The sequence below is a fragment of the Corythoichthys intestinalis genome, chromosome 15, assembly GCF_030265065.1.
Source record: "Corythoichthys intestinalis isolate RoL2023-P3 chromosome 15, ASM3026506v1, whole genome shotgun sequence".
Taxonomy (NCBI): Eukaryota; Metazoa; Chordata; class Actinopteri; order Syngnathiformes; family Syngnathidae; genus Corythoichthys; species Corythoichthys intestinalis.
This window is the reverse complement of record NC_080409.1, coordinates 43,956,099-43,978,889: the sequence shown is the minus strand read 5'-3', so window position 1 is coordinate 43,978,889 and position 22,791 is coordinate 43,956,099. Positions and strand designations below refer to the sequence as shown.

Here is a 22,791-nt window from a genome sequence, read left to right as displayed (position 1 = left end):
TCGGACGAATATATATACATTCAACATACAGTACATAAGTACTGCATTTGTTTATTATGACAATAAATCCTCAAGATGGCATTTACATTATTAACATTCTTTCTGTGAGAGGGATCCACGGATAGAAAGACTTGTAATTCTTAAAGGATAAATGTGACTTTGTATATTGTGACTAAATGTTGCCATCTAGTGTATTTGTTGAGCTTTCAGTAAATGATACTGTAGCCATTTGACTGTTCTGGCCAAATGCATGATGGGAAGTGCAACCATGACTGTGCGTCGTGGCACCAATTGATATATCTTCTCTGCGTTGGGAAATAACATAGGGTCTTAAGAAAAAGATCAACTATTACCTTTCCTCCCCACATTGCTTCCCACGATATTTCTAATTGTTGAGAGAGGGATTGTAAGGGTGTAGCCAATTAAAAAAGGTTCCAAAGGCTGCCAATATTCTCTCTACTCATTTTACGCTGCCTTTTAGCTCTGTTTATAGGTAAAACGGTGCCATTATAGATTGAACGTGAGTGCGTCGTGCAGCGCATGTGTTAATTGCGTTAAATATTTTAACGTGATTGATTTTAAAAAATTAATTACCACCGTTAACGCGATAAATTTGATAGCCCTACTTTAAGCCAAAACTAAAGACTCTGGATGAGTGTAATACATTTTGTCTGTAACGTTAAATACAATTAGAGAATGATTTAATCCAAAAAAAAAAAAAATATATATATATATATATATATACATATATATTTAAAAAAGGCATGTCCGATATTTTTTTGCAGATTCTGATACTTTGAAAATGACGTGATCGGACCCGATCGATTGTCTTTAGTTACCGCTGTACTTAATCATGGTTTCACACGTTCTGCATATGAAATACATGTTAACGAATTAGCTAATTAGCTTAGCACTCGGCGCTAACTGTTAACATCTCAAAAACAACAACAATAAAGGCTAAACAGTACAAGAGGGTTCGTGTACTCACCTCTTATAGACGCACACAGGTCCTAGCAACACATTTTTCAATTGACATGACTTGAAACTACTGCTGGACAACTGAAAGACAAGGAGCAACGAACTACCTCTCTTCCCCTCTCACTCTAAAAAATTACTTGCGCACAGAAGCGAGACCGCCGGGTCCCTGCCTGTCTCATACACATTTATTTTCCAGTTTTTTGAAAAGGAGTAAATCTCTCACGCAGTAACCGGCAGCATCCATCATAACATTGTGCTTGCGTCCGTTAAAGGTGTCCGGGCAGCAGACGTGTCTTGAATTTCGTTCCGCTACGAGCGGCTGTCATAAAGTTATTAGGGAAAATCATCGTTTTTGAACCTTTATGATAATCGTAAACGAATCGTCGCCTGTCGAATCGTGATGCATCTAATAATCAATTTTTTGGAGCTCCCTTAGAACCAAATGGGGCATATTTTTGCAGAAACGTGCAGATGTGATGTAAACGAAGATGCTTCTCAATCCGCTTTTGCTGTTAGTTCTCAAATTCTCGTCAAAGTTTGTGTCCTTTGAGCGTGTGTAGCATGTATGCTTCTCAGGCCAGTTAAATTTGGTGAACTCTAATTTGTATCATGATCAACATAGAAAATACATAGTAAAATGTGAATGATGCATACTGAGGCCCATGTGTTAACGACGTGCGATTCCCTCAGTAGTCGGTAATTGTTTTGCAAGTGCATGTGTCATCGAGAAACCTGTACCAGCTCCAAGGAAGTGTATGCTTGACGTTCTTCCTATTCTGACCCAGAAGTGAGTGAGTCAGAAATTTGCTGCCCAGAATTCATGCAATCATACAGTGTAGGCGAAGAGACCGTTGCTCGTAAGCGTCCGCCTTCTACCATTCTCTTTAATCACTCCTGATGGAAATCGTATATCAACACGCTGACTCACTTACCCCCTCATTACCCCCCTGTATGCACTGTATCCCGTTCCTGGCTCACATGTGTAAAAACATGCGCATGTTGTATAAAGCATGCCATCTTTCTGCTCGCGCAAAGATGAGTTCATGTGTGAGTTTGTCAAGAGTTGTAAAAGTTGCTTGATATGCACATCGTGTAATAGTTTCATGCAAGTAGTCTGTTTTCAATCTTGACTTTTCACTACCATGCTGCCACAACAATGTCAGCGTGGCTTTTATTCTGTCGTTTCCCTTGCAGAGTTCCTGGTCCATAAAACAGCTAAACAGAAAATGCCTATGCTTTGGTTAAAGTACATTCAGCATCCTCCCCAAACAGTCCTGTTCAAAGCAGGACCTTTTTGTATCGTGATCGAGACACTGCTAACTCCCACCTGTCTCTACGACAGGGATATTACAGAATTGCTGGTTTACTTTTTGTATGTTTGCACATACAGTGTAGAGCGTATGGTTGTATGGTCTAAAGGTTTGGTACCACTCTGTTTACTACAAAGTGTTTTGAAAAATGTGTTCAATGTTTATTTCCATTTAACTGAAGACTTTATATACAGTGGGGCAAATAAGTATATAGTCAACCACTAATTGTGCAAGTTCTCCCACTTGAAAATATTAGAGAGGCCTGTAATTGTCAACATGGTTAAACCTCAACCATGAGGGACAGAATGTGGAAAACCCCCCAGAAAATCACATTGTTTGATTTTTAAAGAATTTATTTGCAAATCATGGTGGAAAATAGGTATTTGATCAATACCAAAAGTTCATCTCAATACTTTGTTATGTACTTTTTGTTGGCAATAACGGAGGCCAAACGTTTTCTGTTTCTCTTCACAAGCTTTTCACACACTGTTGCTGGTATTTTGGCCCATTCCTCCATACAGATCTCCTCTAGAGCAGTGATGTTTTGGGGCTGTCGTTGGGCAACACGGACTTTCAACTCCCTCCGCAGATTTTCTATGGGGTTGAGACCTGGAGACTGGCTAGGCCATTCCAGGACTAGGCATGTGCCGGTATGAGATTTTGACGGTACGATAACCGTGGGCAAAAATACCGCGGTTTCACGGTATCACGGTGTTGCAATTATAGCTCCAAAATGTGTTATTTTGAGATGTATGGGTTAATTTTTTTTTTTTCCATTGAACAGGATTTTTTTTTTTTTTTTTTTTTTCAGAACATAGTTGCAAATTGGAACATGAATATATTGTTAAAATAAATTATCAATTAAAAAAACCCAAATATTTTAAATAAAATTAAAAATAAATATAACTTATAGACTATACCCACAGCCACAGCTCAAGTTGCTCAAAATTAGAGCAAGAACAAAATAATTTCCACAAAAAAGTAAAAAAACACTGCTGAATAAAATTTCTAAAAAATTCTACTGCATGACTTTTTTTTGAGGGTGGAAAAGCCCAAGTGAAGTTTCGCCATTTTCAGCCACTGTGTCAGCTCTAGTCTACATGATTTCATGCCTATGTGTTAAAAAACAAAGAATTCATAAGTTAAATATGTGTAAGTTAGTTTAAAGTGTAAATATTGCTGTGGAAAGGTTTCATCTAAACAAACAAACAAACAAACAAACAAAAAAAAAACATTGGGAGTGAGACCTGTCCTTGATCCAGCGAACGTGGATTTGTGCTTAGGGCAAGAGCATCTTTTGCAATTAGCAATCTTTGATGCTATCCCCTTTTCCCCTTCATTCAAGCGAATCAAGCTTGTCTTCTCTTTCTGCGGCTGTAACACTCGACGAAGTTGCTCTCCCAGCTAAGCCTAGGCTAACATTCATCTTTGTAAGCTTTTAGTTGAGTTTGTATATTGAATTTGAAAGGAAAATGTGTGTTTTGTTTTTAGTGAACTTTTCATGGTGCTAATCTGTTGAAGCTACTCACACATGGAAAAATACAATTGTACAATGTTTTTAAAGTATTCATTTTGTATATTCCACTTACCATGATTTGAGAGCTCAATAAATTGAAGAAAAGTACGCCTTATGTTTGGAGTATTTGTTTTTGGGTTCACTGGGTGTCTAGCCGATAGCGTCACTTTCACACACAGCAACAAACGGGAAGGGGTGAGTGCTGCCGTGCCAGGCCACTTCTGGCTGCATTTTTGACACATGAAAAATAGCGAATACCGTACTACGGTCTGACGGAAAATTTTAGTGGTTTTGAAACCGCGACGTTGTCACACCACGGTAAACTGTGAAACCGGTAACCGGCACATGCCTATCCAGGACCTTGAAATGCTTCTTACGAAGCCACTCCTTTGTTGCCCTGGCTGTGTGTTTGGGATCATTTGGGACCCAGCCATGTCTCATCTTCAATGCCCTTGCTGATGGAAGGAGATTTTCACTCAAAATCTCTCGATACATGGCCCCATTCATTCTTTCCTGTACACAGATCAGTCATCCTGGTCCCTTAGCAGAAAAACAGCCCCAAAGCATGATGTTTCCACCCCCATGCTTCACAGTGGGTATGGTGCAATTCAGTATTCTTTTTCCTCCAAACAAGAGAACCTGTGTTTCTACCAAAAAGTTCTATTTTGGTTTCATCTGACCATAACACATTCTCCCAATCCTCTTCTGGATCATCTAAATGCTCTCTAGAGAACCGCATACGGGCATGGATGTGTACTATCTTCAGCAGGGGGACATGTCTGGCAGTGCAGGATTTGAGTCCCTGGCGGCGCATTGTGTTACTGATAGTAGCCTTTCTTACTGTGGTCCCAGCTCTCTGTAGGTCATTCACTAGGTCCCCCCATGTGGTTCTCGGATTTTTGCTCCCCGTTCTTGTTATCATTTTGACGCCACGGGGTGAGGAAGGAGTTGAAAGTCTGTGTTGCCCAACGACAGCCCCAAAACATCACTGCTCTAGCGGAGATCTGCATGGAGGAATGGGCCAAAAAAACCAGCAACAGTGTGTGAAAAGCTTGTGAAGAGTTACAGAAAACGTTTGGCCTCCGTTATTGCCAAGAAAGGGGACATAACGAAGTATTGAGATGAACTTTTGGTATAGGCCAAATACTTATTTTCCACTATGATTTGCAAATAAATTCTTTAAAAATCAAATAATGTGATTTTCTGTTTTTTTTTTTTTCATATTCATAAATGTATGATACCTGCTGTATTGGAGCGCATTAGGGACCAGTGCTACTTGGTGTTTTATGCAGCAATGACTACTGAGCTAAAACTGACAGTTCGCTTTATCATGTTTTAATTTTACACCCGCATCACTCTACAGCGCTGTGTTTTTACAGATTAAATAAAGCCTGCATGTAAGACACATCAGCCACGCATCGACCGTGGTCATAATCAATAGAAACCTAGCCCTCCGAAGGGCTAACGATACGTGAGCGAGTGAGAGTAACGTTATATTTATTAGCGCTGAGAAGTATACTGTTTAAAGATGGCTGCTGTTTACTAACGCTGCCCAGACGCGGCCGAGTCATCTAGTCCTAAATGCATGAGATATCTATGAGACACATCGGACACTACCTGCTACCACACTAGCATCATGCGGGCGTAGTTTTTAGCAACGTCGGCGTAGTTTGTAGCGGCTGTCAGCTGCAGTAAGGTTGTGTGTTTTTTTTTAAATTGCTTCTTCCTCTACGCACGTGTCGTCAGTGCGGTCCCGCATTAAAAGTAGTCCGGGACAAACGTGATGCTTAGAGCTGGCAAAATTAAATGATTCCTCGAGGTGAGTATAATTACTCTGATCAGTTTTTAAACTCAAGTTACTCGAGTATTCGTTTCAGGTCTAATTGAATCGAATCGAAAATCGTTTCCCTCTTATCGAAAATCGTACCGAACCGTGATTGTATCGTTGCATCCCTACTGGCAATAGTGGAAACTTCACTTCTCCAATATTATCACTTTTCAGGACACCGCAATTTGTTGTCGGAGAGAACAAGCCATTTTTTCAAATATTTTGATCAGGAAAATGTTGTAAAAATAACAAACTCGAGTGCATTTCCACTCAAACCTCATTTGGACCCTTCAGATCCCCGGCAACTTCACGTTCTTTTGTTTATCTCTAACGGCCACACTATTTAGTTATAACCACACCCAGAAAATGTAGACTGGGATACAAGGCTGTTCCTCACAAAATATGTTGTGGGCTGATGACAAAACGGCTGTAATCAAATACAGGATCTTAAATTTGGGGGGATTTGAATTTTGCTTTAACAAGTTGTTCACATCTGTGTCACATTTAAGCTGCAGTCATTGTTTTCGTGCCGTTTTGTGTGACTGATTTTACGAGAAATGTGCTTCAAAACAAACGAATGAGGCGAAATAAGCAAAATTGGTTGCTTTGGTGGTAAGTCGGCTTTGTTGGTGCAAATGACATCTAGCCCAGCATGTGTGTTCACAAAGTCAATGTCAATGACTTGTCCTCCTGTCCATTGTTAGCAACTTCGGCACACAATCGTGAATGAATGAATGAATAAAATAGGCAGTGGTGTCTTGAGTTTTAGCGACATCGGCTGTCATGTTCTCATATATGGAAAGGAAATGCCTCGGTGTAATCAATGGGAGAGAAAACGAAAGTGTGCTGAACCATCACTCTTAACTTCTTAGTCAAGGCAAAAAAAAATCTCGTCAGAATAACCCTTCACTTTCTAAATCCCTCATCCCTCATCAGCCCTTTTAAGCTATCTTGTGCTCTACAGCTGGTAATGGAACCCATATGCTCATTTGAATGACACCATATTCCTTCTCTTAGCTCACATGGAAGCCAAGGAGCAGTATACGGAGGTCCTGGAGAAGCTGGGCAACAGCCATATGAGCCAAGACAACAACGAGGTCTCCAAGGGCTTTCTCAACCTGGCCGTGTTCACCCGAGAAGTCACGGCCCTGCTCAAGAATCTGGTGAGGAAAGAGTAGAAGGAGGGGTATTTGGTCCTCTGTGTGACTCCAATAAAGAGAAATGAGGTTAGGTTAAGAGAAGAAATGAATCACTTCGATAACATGTTGGCGGGAGAGCTGCAGGTTGTTGTAGATTATAGCCGCATGACTAACATTGTCATTAGTCGTTTGCTCAAATAGAAGCGCGTGTGTGTGCACGCGCAAAAGTGAGATTGCTCCTCTGGGAAGCCTCCCACTGATAGTTTCTATGGTGATTTTAATTCAGAGCAGACCTCCATGAGTGATGCAACACAAACGCACATGAGAGCACTCAATCACACACACTTTCTTGCTCGTGTGTGTCAGTCCGGCCTAGCAGGGAAGCTGATGGAGAGATTAAATTTTTGTTTGTTTGTACTCATGACAAATAGGACTGACTGTTTTTTCTGGCCGATACTGCAATGTGAATTCGATTCACAATTTTCTTCAAATGAAGCTTCAGTGCAAAATTCACAAAATCATATTTACATATTTTCATGCCATCAAATAGAAGCAATGACTAATAATACAAGGACAATCGTATGTTGTGCAGTCCTTTTACATTTATGGCTTGCTGCCGTAATATCTGGATGTTAATAATGTTATATTCAATATACAAATACATGTTGTTACTTTTTCCCTAATGTAGCTGTTTAGTGTACAGAAATTGTATGTAATTATGGTACACTATATATATTTGGTCATTGACTAACTGCATCAGAGACTGAGGGCTGAGCAATATGGCATAATATTCATATCAAGGGGTAAATTGTTAGGATCTATTGTAATAATTTTATATTAGTACTTTTCTGAATGTGTTATTAAAATGCGAAATGTAAATATTTCCTGTTAAAAGGGTCAGAAATTAGTAGATTTCTCAGCACAACAGAGCCTGGGTCAGTCAATCTTGCTAAATGTCTACTGTGATTTTCGGACTATAAACTGCTACTTTTTTGCCTCATTTTGAATCCTGCGATTTATAATCCAGTGCGTCTTATTTGTTCATTTCTTTGCGTTAATAGGTAACACTTTACTTGACAGTAGTGTCAGAAGACTGTCATAAGACCGTCGTAATTATGACATGACACTGTCATGGGCATTAATAAATGCTGATTGTTGATGTCATTAGGTTTCATCTGGCAAATTTTGTTACCAACTCTATTTATGTGCATCTTTTGTTTCGTACATTAGTTCCAAAATTGTTCGAAAATCCTTTCAGGCCAAACCAAACTAGAGCTGTCCCGATTAATCGACATTGTCAACGTCATCGATGACGTAAATCCGTCGACGTGATTAATGAAGGGTTAAAAAAATATATGCGTGGAAAGTTCAGAATGTCGGACGCTTGGTATGCAAGCGGGGAAATCGGCACAAAGCCAAAAAAACGCACCAGAGAGTCCAAAACATTGACTTATTTTTAAAGAAACAAAGGAGGGTACACTGTTGTGTCCTGTCTCTTCAATGCCAAGCTTGGCTGCACGTCGGCCGTGAATGATAACGACAGGAGATTGTAAGTCCATCGAACTAATGATATGTTTTATTGAAGTTGCTAAGCCTGTCGCGATATGCAATGATTCCATTCATCGCATGGTAAATAAAAATGAGGGCGGCCATTTTCACGGCTGCGTTTTATCGTTGCGCGCGCGTGCGTGCGTACATTTGTGCATGCGTGCTGATAGCATATGAGACTCCAGTTCTTTTCTGTCATCAACACACTGTAGAATTAAAGTTCAGACATACAAAATAAGAAAACACATCTATATTAAACACTATATACGTTAGCATTGATACATTGAGGTGGATGGGAAAAAAGACGACCTACTTTAGCCGGCTATAAAACAGGCAGCCTTGTCCAAAAGTTGCAGTTAAAAGGTGACACTTCAAACATGAAAAATCGCTGGTTAACAGCATTTGCAAAAGGACAAAAAATCTATTACTGACACCAAATGCAATGACAAAAAGTGCTTTTTTTGTGGAATGTAAAGCAGGGTTAGGGTTAGCGGTTTAGCGAGCGTTCTTCCGGTGAACATTTCAAAATAAAAGCATGTCATGTTCGTCATATAAATAACGATTTCTGGACTTAATCCCACATACTTCAGATTCTACACTAAGAATACCTTTAAAATGAAACCCTTTATGAAAAGTCTGATTGGCAATGAGTAATTATTATAATACTGTTATATATAGTACTACAGTATACTAAAATATTAATTCTAGGTATTTTTTTAAGAATTGTTTTGAATCATGTTGGAAAGGTGAAGTCAGTGTTCTGAATCTGTTTACATTCCATTCTTTTGCACAACTTAATTCTATCAGCACTTGAACTCATTGTTTGTGATTTATTATTGTTATTTATCTGTTTATTTGTACTTCAATAAAGAATTTAAGTGTTCCAAAATGTTTTTGTGAATTCATAAGCGTCAACAAAAATTTCATTGCTAAATTAGTAAAAAAAAAAAAAAAAAATGTTTTTGTGAATTGATAAGGGTCAACAAAAATTTCATTGCTCAATTAGTAAAAAAAATAAAATAAAATTTTTTTTTTAAAAATTTTAATTAAAAGATTAGTCGACCTATCGTAAAAATAGTCGGCTGATTAATTGGGAGAAAATTAGTCGTTTGGGACAGCCCGAGATGGATTCAAATCAAGATTTTGCGGATTTAAGAGTATTTTAGATAAAAAGTTAATTAGGTTCGCTACGTTAATTAGGTTCGCTACAACAGAGCCTTCCAGTGAAGTTGAATGCTTTAAGATGGCGGCTGTTTACTAACGCCGGCAAGTCTGTCATTTCGCATCTAGTTCTCTATACATGTTCTAACACTACCGTCGTCTGTCATTTCGCATCTACTTCTACATACATATATGTGATATCTACCCTAGCCTTACGTGGCCCTATGTTTGTAGCAACTAGCAACTGGGCGTTGTAGCGTTTGTAGCGGCTGTCTGCCTCAGTCAGGTATTAGTGTTTCTTTTATCTAGTGGCATGAGTTGAACATGATATTTAGTCTCAGTCCGTTCCTCATTGCGTCCCGAAGATCGCGCTGACTGTGTGTTAGTTCCGCTTTACCTGGTATAATTCAATAATCGGAATTTGGATGTTTGTGAATTGTTCTCGAATTTTCCATGGCTGAATCGCGAATAATTTAAGAATCAGAAATTTCGCACGCCTCCACTATTTACATCTGTAGCGCTGCAATGCATGCTAGGAGGCATGTTGGACTATAACAGTGATGAAAGCAGGTGGCAGCAGAGGTAGACTGTCTTCTCCAAAGGAGCAGTGATGGCCAAATGAAGCTTCTTGAAGCAACAAAGCTTTGCAGCCAATTGGTTCAAAATTTCATGGTGGTTCATTCGGTCTTATGACAGTCTTATGATGCCGCTTTCAAATAAAGTGTTACCTGTTAATATCTTTTGGTGTAAATATCCCATAATAAAGTGAGAACAGCTGCGGCTTATTCTCCGGTGCAGTTTATCTATGAACAAGCGCCGTTTTCATGTCAAATTTGGTGGGTGGCGGCTTATAGTCAGATGCGCCTTATAGTACGAAAATTATGATAATCTTTTAACCCTGATGTTCAATGAAAAAGTCTGCTGAAAGCCTTAAACACTCCTTTCAAACGATCCCAATAGCACACTGGGTTACATAACAGCTTCTTTATTCAATTGATTGGCAACTAATTTCCTCGCTTTACGTCGCTTACCCATATGTGTTCTTTGTGTACCTCAATAGCAATAGTTAACAAACTTAACTTTCCACTGACTCAATTTTTAGGAGTAAAATGCAAACGTTTTGGGGCAGTTAAGAGCCCTGCTGTGTCTTTTATTATTGAGAATGACCTCTAATGACCCTCTGCGTAACACTGTCACACATGAACACGCAGAGTGAGAGTTGAAAACCTGATATATTGTGCTTGTCTTGCGCACTGACACGTTCCAGGTGCAGAACCTCAACAACATCATGGCCTTCCCTCTGGAAAATGTGCTGAAAGCGGAGCTGCGCGACAGCAGATTGGTAAGTGAAAAGTTCTCTTGACATTCTCCAAACAAATGTTAAACCCCCTTATATTTAAATGAACTCTAATGGAAGAAGAACACATGCAGGAACATATGTCTGTGAAACTGGATAAGTGAGCCTAATAACAAAAAGAAAGACAAATGTCATCGAGTGTACACAAAATAATTAGTGCTGCCAAATTTATCGCGTTAATGGACGGTACTTAATTTTTTAAAATTAATCACGTTAAAATACTTGACGCATTTAACGCATGCGCGGAAGGACCCGCTCATGCATTGCCTCAAACAGATTACAACGACACCGTTTTTTGCACATCGAGAGCTAAGAGGCAGAGAAAGGTGTCTTGTTTTGTGTTTTTTTTTCTTAACAAAGGTATACCACACGCGACGTGCTGGTACTTTGTTTCTTTATGAGCACATTCAGCTTCAACATTAACACAGCTTACGACTCTCGGCAGGCCGTAACTCTAACTCACTCCTGCATCATGTGAGTAAACAACATTGGCGCCGCCTGCACTTCAGGGTGCATCGGATAATTCTTTATCAGAATATTACAAGAGGCGAGTGGACACAGGCGTTTATTGGACCGCGCCGTTTATTGGCATAAGCTTCGGCAACTCCTTCACAGCAGACATAGGTATCATTTAGTGAAAGCACAACAAAAATAATATCAATAGCTTCAATCTGTATTAATGAGGCCCTATTCTCACATAGTTAAACAACAGTGCAAAGAGAACTCGCATTGCCACTCAAAATAGCTATGCAAAATACACATAAAACTTATTCTACTAGTACTTACTCTATTCAAACATTTCGTTTAGTTCAACAAATACACTGGATGGCAATATTTAGTCACAATATACAAACTATCAGAGGTCTCGTACGTTTTGAAGCCCGCACTCAAATGACCGTGATGGACCAGTAAACAGGGAACTACGGTGTCAGTCGAGGGACAAAACACACTCATTGGCTTGATTGCTAAGTAATTTAAAACTCGCCATTGACACCTTGTGGTGTATTTCAATCACTACCTTACGTACATAAAGACACTGTGGAAGAATGGCAGGGAGCCCATGTGACGTCACCGCTCAGCGACATCAACAATGGCGAGCTACTAGTTTATTTTTTGATTGAAAATTTTACAAATTTTATTCAAACAAAAAAATTAAGAGGGGTTTTAATTAGGGCTGTCAAACGATTAAAATTTTTAATCGAGTTAATTGCAGCTTAAAAATTAAATAATCGTAATTAATCGCAATTAATCGCAATTCAAACCATCTATAAAATATGCCATATTTTTCTGTAAATTATATATATATTCTGTAAAATAAATTGTTGGAATGGAAAGATAAGACACAAGATGGATATATACATTCAACATACGCTACATAAGGACTGTAGTGGGCATTTCACTCTACTGTCATTTAAATCTGTCTATGCTGTCCTCACTCCGAAGCGTCTACTTTTTCCAAAGCTAGACAGCTAGTGAACGCCTTAATAATTAGACTTCTTCCTTTTTCATCTGGTTTATTAATAAATGGCCTCAAACCATTGTCCTCTTTAAACCGTCGTAAAACTACAAAATAAAAGTACACAAGCATTGCATTAGTAACAACGTTAGCTTAGCACGCTATACAGGTTCACTAAACATAAACAAAAAGCGTCTCATACAAAAAATATAACATTTCACTTACTAACATTATATGTACATTCTTTACAACAACCATACTTACGGACAAATCTTGTCCAAGGATCATATAAGCACAACATTATCAGCCCGAGACGTCGTGCAGCCATAATGAAGAAAGAAAAGAAGAAAAAAATAAACCATGTTGCAAAGCGACCACAAGAGTTCGCTGTTGGACAGCACAAAAAGCCTTGCTGTAGAACTTACCAATAGGCAGAATACTTTCTGAGCGGGACATGTGCGTTAATTGCGTCAAATATTTTAACGTGATTAATTAAAAAAATTAATAACCGCGCGTTAACGCGATAATTTTGACAGCCCTAGTTTTAATATAAAATTAGTATAACTTGTACTAACATTTATCTTTTAAAAACTACAGGTCTTTCTATCCGTGGATCCCTTTAACAGAAAGAATGTTCATAATGTTAATGCTATCTTGTGGATTTATTGTTATAATAAACAAATCCAGTTCTTATTACTACAGTATGTTGAATGTATATATCCGTCTTGTGTCTTATCTTTCCATTCCAACAACAATTTACAGAAAAATATGGCATATTTTACAGCTGGTTTGAATTGCGATTAATTACGATTAATTCATTTTTAAGCTGTGATTAACTTGATTAAAGAATTTAATCGTTTGACAGCCCTAAAAATAATAGAACTTTATTCAACACGTTTAATGGCGTTTTCTGCGTTGACATAATTTGGATTTATTTTATTTTTCATTAGGGAGTTATGACAGCAAGTCTAAATCCAAACCATCAAAATTTAGCACTGCCTTCTAAAGATGTCCAGATCCATCGGCATCCCGACGTCATTTTCAAAGTATCGGAATCGGCAAAAAAATATCGGACATGCCTTTTTTTAATATATATACATTTTTTAATTAAATTGTTTTCTAATTGTATTTATCGTTACAGACAAAATGTCTTGCACTCATCCAGAGTCTTTAGTTTTGGCTCAAAGTAGGGCTATCAAATTTATCGCGTTAATGGCGGTGATTAATTTTTCTTTAAATTAATCACGTTAAAATATTTAACGCAATTAACGCATGCGCTGCACGACCCACTCACGCATTGCCGCGTTCAATCCATATTGGCGCCGTTTTACTAATATATAGACCTAAAAAGCAGCGTAAAATGAGTAGAGTGAATTTTGGCAGTCTTTGGAGCCTTTCTTTAGTTGGCTAAAGCCTTAAAATCCCTCTCTCAACAATTAGAAATATCGTGGGAAGCAATGTGGGGAAGAAAGGTAGTAGTTGATCTTTTTCTTAACACCCTATTTTATTTCCCAACGCAGAGACGATATATCAATTGGTGCCACTACACACAGTCATGGTTGCACTTCCCATCATGCATTTGCAGAACAGTTAAATGGCTACAGTATCATTTACTGAAAGCTCAACAAATACACTAGATGGCAATATATAGTCACAATATACAAAGTCACATTTATCCTTTAAGAATTAGTACTATACTACTACTATAACTTGTACTAACATTTATCTTTTAAGAACTATAAGTCTTTCTATCCGTGGATCCCTCTCACAGAAAGAATGTTAATAATGTAAATGCCATCTTGAGGATTTATTGTCATAATAAACAAATACAGTACTTATGTACTGTATGTTGAATGTATATATTCGTCCGGGTTTTATTCATTTTTTTCTTAATGCATTGCCAAAATGTATATGATCGGGAAAAATTATCGGGAATGATTGGAATTGAATCAGGAGCAAAAAAACAGCAATCGGATCGGGAAATATTGGGATCGGCAGATACTCAAACTAAAACGATCGTGATCGGATCGGGAGCAAAAAAACGTGATCGGAACAACCCTACCAGTGCCTTCATCAAACATTTTTGACTTCATTTCCCCTTTGTAACCTATTAATACACTACAGTGAAATATTTATACAGACGAATGGAAAAAAGTAATGTTCCATCTTCCAACCAAATATAACCTGCTTATTGTGTAACTGTATGAGATGTCATGGTGACAGACAAGCTAAAGAGTGTCCTCATGTTTCTATAAGCTACTGTCGCCGTGTATTATTAACACAACAGATGACAGGTAGCTGGCGGAAGCCGGTTTGGCCAGATAGCAGGCGAGTTAACCACAAAGAACCACAAAGACACACTGTACAATTGTTTTTTTCTCAAAGTTGTGCATTCCCTTGTGTTTTCCATCAGGAGCTGAAGAAACAGATGGAGAGGAGCTGGAAGGAGTACGACTTAAAAATGTAAATTACAGTAATACGCCGTGCATATCATTTCCGCGAAATGAGTAGCTTAATAAAATGTATCCAGTATTATCATGACATTGACATGTACTGTACGTTACATAAACTACTACCCTCCTCACCCCTTTGTTTTAAATTCACGTTATTCATACATACCAAATTTTGCTAATACTATTCTTCATCTATATTAGAGTGAAACTAGAGAAAGAGCGCAAGGAGAAAAGCAGGCAAGTCATCCGGTCGGAGGGATCAGACGGAGGGGAGGATATGGAGCGAGAAAGGAGGACCTTCCAGCTGCAGATGTGTGAGGTGAGTTGCCAGCAAAAACAACACCTTGCACATACCTGAAGTGGTCTTAACCCACATCCTAATGGGTGGTCTTCTTTTCTTCTAAAAAGCTTCCAAATGAGGCTTCCAACTAGTTTTATGGGAAAAATATGTGGAGGAGCCAGGCTGGGTTCCAGTTGGCTGCATTGTTGTCATCTATTCAAAGGATATCTTTGCTGTTTTATGTATCTAAATGCTGAGGGAATTGTTTCACAATGCACAGATGGACCTGACTTTGCAAAAATTATGTTTCTGTCCTGTCATAGTTTTAAAGAGCAACAGCAGATGCTGAAAAAAAACAAAGTTTAAAATCAAATTAGAGTAGGTTTTCAAAAGAAAAGATGCAAAAAGAGCAATTTTTTGATCATACATTGTAAATTAATTCCTGCCATCAAAAACAGAAGAGCCTAAATAATATATTACATTTCAAAATCAAATCACGACCGAAATAAAAGGTAGACTGGCAATTTATCCTTTTTAGTTAGAACGAGAGATGTCCTGATCGCATATTTTTGCACCCAAGTCCAGAGTCACCTGATTTTGAGAATCTGCCGTTAAAGAGTCCGGATCCAATACCGAAAAAAAAAAATTGTTCCCGTGCGTGTAGTTCAATGTATTTTCAATGTATTTATTCAGATTTAGCATTGGAGAGAGATATATGACATGCCCCCCCCCCCCCCAAGTGTAATAAAAATACCTTTCATGTATTATTTTAATAAATGATTTTAAGCACTTCAAATGTAATAACTATGATGTTTCAAACATGTTCCACCGAATTATTTTTAAACAAGAATAACGTAGAAAAGTACTTGTCTTTATTAAATGCTTCATTGAGTGAGTCCTATCAAATCCACTCAGGTTGCTGAGAACATTTAGAGAGAACACGCTAGTGTTTAACAAGCTCAACAATGATTGACACATACAGCGTCTTTCAAGTCAGCGCTCCCAGGCTTCTCTGGTAACATCAAAGCTTCAACAGCTATCAGCCATTGTTAAGTTAAACAAGCAGCAAACTGCAGTACACTGGTGAGCAAGAAAAGCAGCAGGAGGGAGAGTGAAGACTATAGACGTATGAAACAGAGAAGCATAAATATTAGGGCTGTCAAATTTATCGCTTTAACGGGCGGTAATTAACTTTTTAAATTAATCACGTTAAAATATTTAACACATGCGCGGAACGACCCACTCAGGCATTGCCGCAAACAGAGTACAATGGCGCCGTTTTATGTATATTGAGAATTAAGAGGCAGAGACAAGTGAGTGGAGTGGACACAGGCATTCATTGGGGCCGCGCTATTTATTGGAAAAAGCTTGAGCATCTCTTCCACAACCAATATATCTATTGTGGCGGCGTGGGGTTTAATGACAGGAAATGATCTTTTTCTTAACACCCTGTATTGAACACAACGCAGAGAAGATATATCATTTGCAGCCACCACTGACAGTCATGGTTGCCCAACTTCCCATCATGCATTTGGGCAGAACAGTTAAGTCGCTACAGTATCATTTACTGAAAGCACAACAAAAATAATATTCTTATCTCTAAAAATAGAAAAGCGCTCAATGCAAAGAGAACTGGTATTCCCAATCAGAATAGCTATGCAAAATAATACTCAAACTTTGGTAAAACTCTATTGAAACATTTCGTTTAGCTCAACAAATACACTAGATGGCAATATTTAATCACAATGTACAAACTCACATTTATCTTCTAAGAATTACAAGTCTTTCTATCCATGGATCCCTTTCACAGAAAGAATGTTAATAATGTTAATGCCATCTTGTGAATTTATTGTTACTAGGGCTGTCAAACCATCTCTAAAATATGGCATATTTTTCTGTAAATTATTGTTGTAATGGAAAGACACAAGACGGATATATACATTCAACATACTGTACAAAAGTTCTGTATTTGTTTATTATAACGATAAATCAACAAGATGGCATTAACATTAACATTCTGTTAAAGTGATCCATGGATAGAAGACTTGTAGTTCTTAAAAGACAAATGTTAGTACAAGTATTAAAACCCCTCTTAATGTTTTCATTTTAATATTTGTAAAATTTTCAATCAAAAATAAACTAGTAGCTCGCCATTGTTGATGTCAACCCTTAAAATCAGTAGCACCAAAGCGCCAACAGAGGGAGACAAAAAACACAAGTAACAAGTGGACATGACACTGCTGTCATTTTAATCTGTTTGAGCGGGGCATGTGCGTTAATTGCGTCAAATATTTTAACGTGATTAATTAAAAAAAATAATTAACGCCCGGTAACGCCATAATTTTTGACAGCCCTAATTGTTACAATAAACAAATAAAGTACTTATGTACAGTATGTTGAATGTATATATCCGTCTTGTCTTCTCTTTGCATTCCAACAATAATTTACAGAAAAATATGGCATATTTTAGAGATGGTTTGAATTGATATTAATTACGATTAATTAATTTTTAAGCAGTGATGAACTCGATTAAAAATTTTAACCGTTTGACAGCCCTTATAAATATAATTCTATTTTAATTAAAAATCAGATCCTTTTCAGCTGACTTCGATCCCCTGAAAAATGGTGCGACCGACCCAATTTCCGATCACTTGATCGGATCGGGACATCCCTCTAACATTTTCATGAATTAGAAAGAATAATAGGGATACAATGAAAAGGAAAAATAGTACAGAATTGAAAACATAATATTGCAAGAATCCTTCCATCCATCCATCTATTGGTCCAAAGATTACATCAGCAAAGACGTGTTCATCCAGTATTTAGGGTTGTTTGTGCTTAATTTCTGTCCTTCCGCCCTCCACCTTCTATCCTGATTGACAGAGGTTACGGACATGAGGAGGCGGGTGGACTTTCCACTTGTTGCTAGCTACTCGACTTGCTATATGCGAATGTTGAATGACAAACAACACAATGAAGTCATTGCTTCCATTGCGACTGGAAACTGGAATTGTTTTATTGGCACAACTTCATTTTGAGCTTTGCAATTTTGTAGATGGTATAAGTGCTTACTGTACTCTGTTTACTGCAAAGTGTTTCGAATAATATGTTCAATATTTATTTCCATTCCAGTCCTGCCTGTTGATTTCTGACAGATTTGACATTTTGTTGATGGCCTGCATAGCTTTATCTAGTCATGAGATAACAGATTGTTTTTATATATTATATAAATATTTGACGCAATTAACGCACATGCCCCGCTCAAACAGATTAAAATGACAGCACACTGCAGTGCAAACTTGTTACTTGTGTATTTTGGGGTTTTGTCGCCCTCTGCTGGCGCTTGGGTGTGACTGATTTTATGGGCTTAAGCACCCATGAGCATTGTGTAATTATTGACATCAACAATGGCGGCCTCCTAGTTTATTTTTAGATTGAAAATTTGTAAAATTTTATTAAAACGAAAACATTAAGAGGGGTTTTAATATAAAATTTCTATAACTTGTACTAACATTTATCTTTTAAGAACTACAAGTCTTTCTATCCATGGATCGCTTTAACAAAATGTTAATGCCATCTTGTTGATTTATTGTTATAATAAACAAATACAGTACTTATGTACCGTATGTTGAATGTATATATCCATCTTGTGTCTTATCTTTCCATTCCAACGATAATTTACAGAAAAATATGGCATATTTTATAGATGGTTTGAATTGCGATTAATTGATTTTTAAGCTGTAATTAACTCGATTAAAAAATTTTAATCGTTTCACAGCCCTAATTAGAATGTCCAATAAAAATAACACACATGCATGTTTCTCTGTTTCTAGTACTTATTGAAGATCGAGGAACTAAAGGTCCGTCAAGGTCCAGATCTCCTCCAAAGCCTCATAAAGTTCTTCCAGGCCCAGCTCAGGTCAGCAATTTTCTTTGTCTTCTGTACTTTCCATGTGTCTGCTGGATGTCATAGTTGATGATTGGGTTGTTGGAACAACTTATCTTGTGTTCTTCCTCGCTTCAAAAAAAAAAAGTGACATTCACACATTTCTTTTCTGCTGTTGGTTAACAATTTTGCCAATTGGATCCATTCCAGTGGTTTGAAGCGGACAACTTGAGCGTGTGATGTTGTTTGGACTAAAGTGGCACCATGACTCAGCCTTTCTTCTCCCGTTTTTTTCTCCCCTCCTCTTCTCTCAGTTTCTTTCAGGATGGTCTTAAAGCTGCTGAAAATCTCGCTCCCTTTGTGGAGAAACTGGCTTCCTCGGTTCACACGGTAATAAACAGACTCCTTTGTAATGCTAGCTAGCACATCACAGCATGTCATTGCTTGTGGTCAGCATTCAAGTGCTATAATCTTTCATCATAACATACATGACATCAGACTCTGAAACTGGCCTGATCTCATATGGTGCGTCGCTTGCAGTTGTGCTGTAGTAAATATGTTATAAATTACATTCACAGTCAAGCAACTTCAGACCCTACCCCACACTTCCCATTGAAAACTTGGCCACTGTAATTGATGAGTGTTGTCATCATTGGCACTGAATGAGTAAAAAGGAAGAGATTCAAGATGATGGTGCAATATGTGGACAAGGTGTTCGTAACAGCAATTTTCATTCTGATATATACTTTTAGTTGTAGCTGTGATTCAGTGACACTTTTTCGCTGGTATTTCAAACATTTCTTCAAAGTTGTTTCCATTGAAGGCTGTTTTTTTTTTTGTTTTGAAAAAGCTAATAACTAATAAGGACTTATCCTAATTTTACTGAAGGAAGATGGATGCCCAAAACTTGGGCTGTGGAGAAGTGATCATGTGACATGTGCCGATTACCAGTTCCAGGGTATACTGTGGTATGAAAACATCAAGGTTTCAGAACCGCAAAAAAGTTCCGTCATACTGTCTCTACGGTATTAGCTATTTTTTATCTCCCCAAAATGCATTGAGAAATCCCTCATTTGCAGCTGCAAGGCTCAACCTTCCCCAACTGGTTGTTGCTAAGTGTCAGTGAGTCAGCTGTGCTACACGATGGCTGGAGGAGGTGAAACTCCTGAACTTTTCCCCCATAGAAGAAAACGAAATCGCTGGTATGGAAATACTTCAGCTACAGAAAAGTTAACAGACGGCACCGGCTTAGAATAGGACGGCCAACCGACATGTAAAACATGTTTGCGGAGGGTGGCTGCCGAGGAGGCAATACCTCCAATATGATTTCGCATTCTTACAGAGTTAAATGTTAGGAAACACTGTCATGAACGTTTCCCACCAGCTATGAGAGTCAACTCCAGCGTGTTTAGTGTGTCTAGCGTTGGTAAAATATGTAGTGTTTTTTCTCTCTGGCAATTGTGTTGAGAAAGCGAGTGTGTGTATAATATAAACATGATACGAGTCATACACACGTGCCTTTTTTGCAAAATAATTCAAATATTTTTGTTCTGATGGTAGTAATGTTGAGCTGTGGGATGCATTTATTTTAATTAGAATATTTCAGTTATGTTTCCATTGCACTCTTCTGACATATCTTAATATTTGAATATCTGAACAACCACCTCATGAATGCGTAAAAAAAAAAAGATATCTATGTATACACACACAGTGGGGCAAATAAGTATTTAGTCAACCACTAATTATGCAAGTTCTCCCACTTGAAAATATTAGAGAGGCCTGCAATTGTCAACATGGGTAAACCTCAACCATGAGAGACAGAATGTGGGGAAATTTTTTTTTTTAAATTTATTTGCAAATCATGGTGGAAAATAAGTATTTAGTCAATACCAAAAGTTCATCTCAATACTTTGTTATGTACCCTTTGTTGGCAATAACGGAGGCCAAACGTTTTCTGTATCTCTTCACAAGCTTTTCACTTACTGTTGCTGGTATTTTTGCCCATTCCTCCAAGCAGATTTCCTCTAGAGCAGTGATGTTTTGGGGTTGTCGTTGGGCAACACGGACTTTCAACTCCCTCCACAGATTTTCTATGGGGTTGAGATCTGGAGACTGGCTAGGGCACTCCAGGACCTTGAAATGCTTCTTACGAAGCCACTCCTTTGTTGCCCTGGCTGTGTGTTTGGGATCATTGTCATGCTGAAAGACCCAGCCACGTCTCATCTTCAATGCCCTTGCTGATGGAAGGAGATTTTCATTGAAAACCTCTCGATACATGACCCCATTCATTCTTTTCTCTACACTGATCAGTCGTCCAGGTCCCTTTGCAGAAATACTGCCCCAAAGCATGATGTTTCCACCCCCATGCTTCACAGTGGGTATGGTGTTCTTGGGATGCAATTCAGTATTCTTTCTCCTCCAAATACGAGAACCTGTGTTTCTACCAAAAAGTTCTATTTTGGTTTCGTCTGACCATAACACATTCTCCCAGCCCCCTTCTGGATCATCCAAATGCTCTCTAGCAAACAGCAGACGGGCCTGGATGTGTACTGGCTTCAGGAGGGGGACACGTCTGGCAGTGCAGGATTTGAGTCCCTGGCGGCACATTGTGTTACTGATAGTAGCCTTTGTTACTGTTGTCCCAGCTCTCTGTAGGTCATTCACTAGGTCCCCCCGTGTGGTTCTGGGATTTTTGCTCACCATTCTTGTTATCATTTTGACGCCACGGGGTGAGATCTTGCATGGAGCCCGAGATCGAGGGAGATTATCAGTGCTCTTGTATGTCTTCCATTTTCTAATAATTGCTCCCACAGTTGATTTCTTTACACCAAGCGTTTTACCTATTGCGGATTCAGTCTTCCCAGCCTGGTGCAGGGCTACAATTTTGTCTCTGGTGTCCTTTGACAGCTCTTTGGTCTTGGCCAAAGTGGAGTTTGGAGTGTGACTGAGTGAGGTAGTGGACAGGTGTCTTTTATACCGATAATGAGTTAAAACAGGTGCCATTAATACAGGTAACGAGTGGAGCCTCGTTAGACCTTGTTAGAAGAAGTTAGACCTCTTTGACAGCCAGAAATCTTGCTTGTTTGTAGATGACCAAATACTTATTTTCCCCTCTAATTTGGAAATGAATTCTTCAAAAATCAAACAATGTGATTTTCTGTTTTTACACATTCTGTCTCTCATGGTTGAGGTTTACCCATGTTGACAATTACAGGCCTCTCTAATCTTTTCAAGTAGGAGAACTTGCACAATTGGTGGTTGACTGAATACATATTTGCCCCACTGTATATATATATATAAATAGTAGGGCTGTCAAAATTATCATGTTAACGGACGGTAATTAATTTTTTTAATTAATCACGTTAAAATATTTGACGCAATTAACGCACGTTTAAATGACAGTACAGTGAAATGCCCACTAGTTAATTGTGTTTTATGGAGTTTTGCCGCCTTCTGCTGGCGCTTGGGTGCGACTGATTTTATAGGCTTCAGCACCCATGAGCATTGCGAAAGACATTATTGACATCAACAATGGCGGGCTACTAGTTTATTTTTTGATTGAAAATTTTACAGATTTTATTAAAACGAAAACATTGAGAGGGGTTTTAAAATAAAATTTCTATAACTTGTACTAACATTTATCTTTTAAGAACTACAAGTCTTTTTATCCATGGATCGCTTTAACAGAATGTTAATAATGTTAATGCCATCTTGTTGATTTATAGTTATAATAAACAAATACAGTCCTTATGTACCGTATGTTGAATGTATATATCCATCTTGTGTCTTATCTTTCCATTCCAACAATAATTTACAGAAAAATGTGGCATATTTTATGGATGGTTTGAATTGCGATTAATTACGATTAATTAATTTTGA

The 22,791-nt window shown here is 38.1% G+C and overlaps 1 protein-coding gene across 5 annotated transcripts in view; it reads left to right on the top strand.

Moving 5' to 3' along the window:
- asap3 (ArfGAP with SH3 domain, ankyrin repeat and PH domain 3) overlaps positions 1-22,791 on the top strand; it is an 88,936-nt gene that overhangs the window by 24,037 nt on the left and 42,108 nt on the right. For all 5 annotated transcript variants that reach the window (XM_057858706.1, XM_057858705.1, XM_057858707.1 and 2 more), the window contains 6 exons: positions 6,650-6,795; positions 10,748-10,822; positions 14,707-14,756; positions 14,948-15,065; positions 18,860-18,945; positions 19,227-19,302. In XM_057858706.1, the coding sequence (XP_057714689.1) occupies positions 6,650-6,795; positions 10,748-10,822; positions 14,707-14,756; positions 14,948-15,065; positions 18,860-18,945; positions 19,227-19,302 (551 nt within the window). The remainder of the gene's footprint in view (positions 1-6,649; positions 6,796-10,747; positions 10,823-14,706; positions 14,757-14,947; positions 15,066-18,859; positions 18,946-19,226; positions 19,303-22,791) is intronic.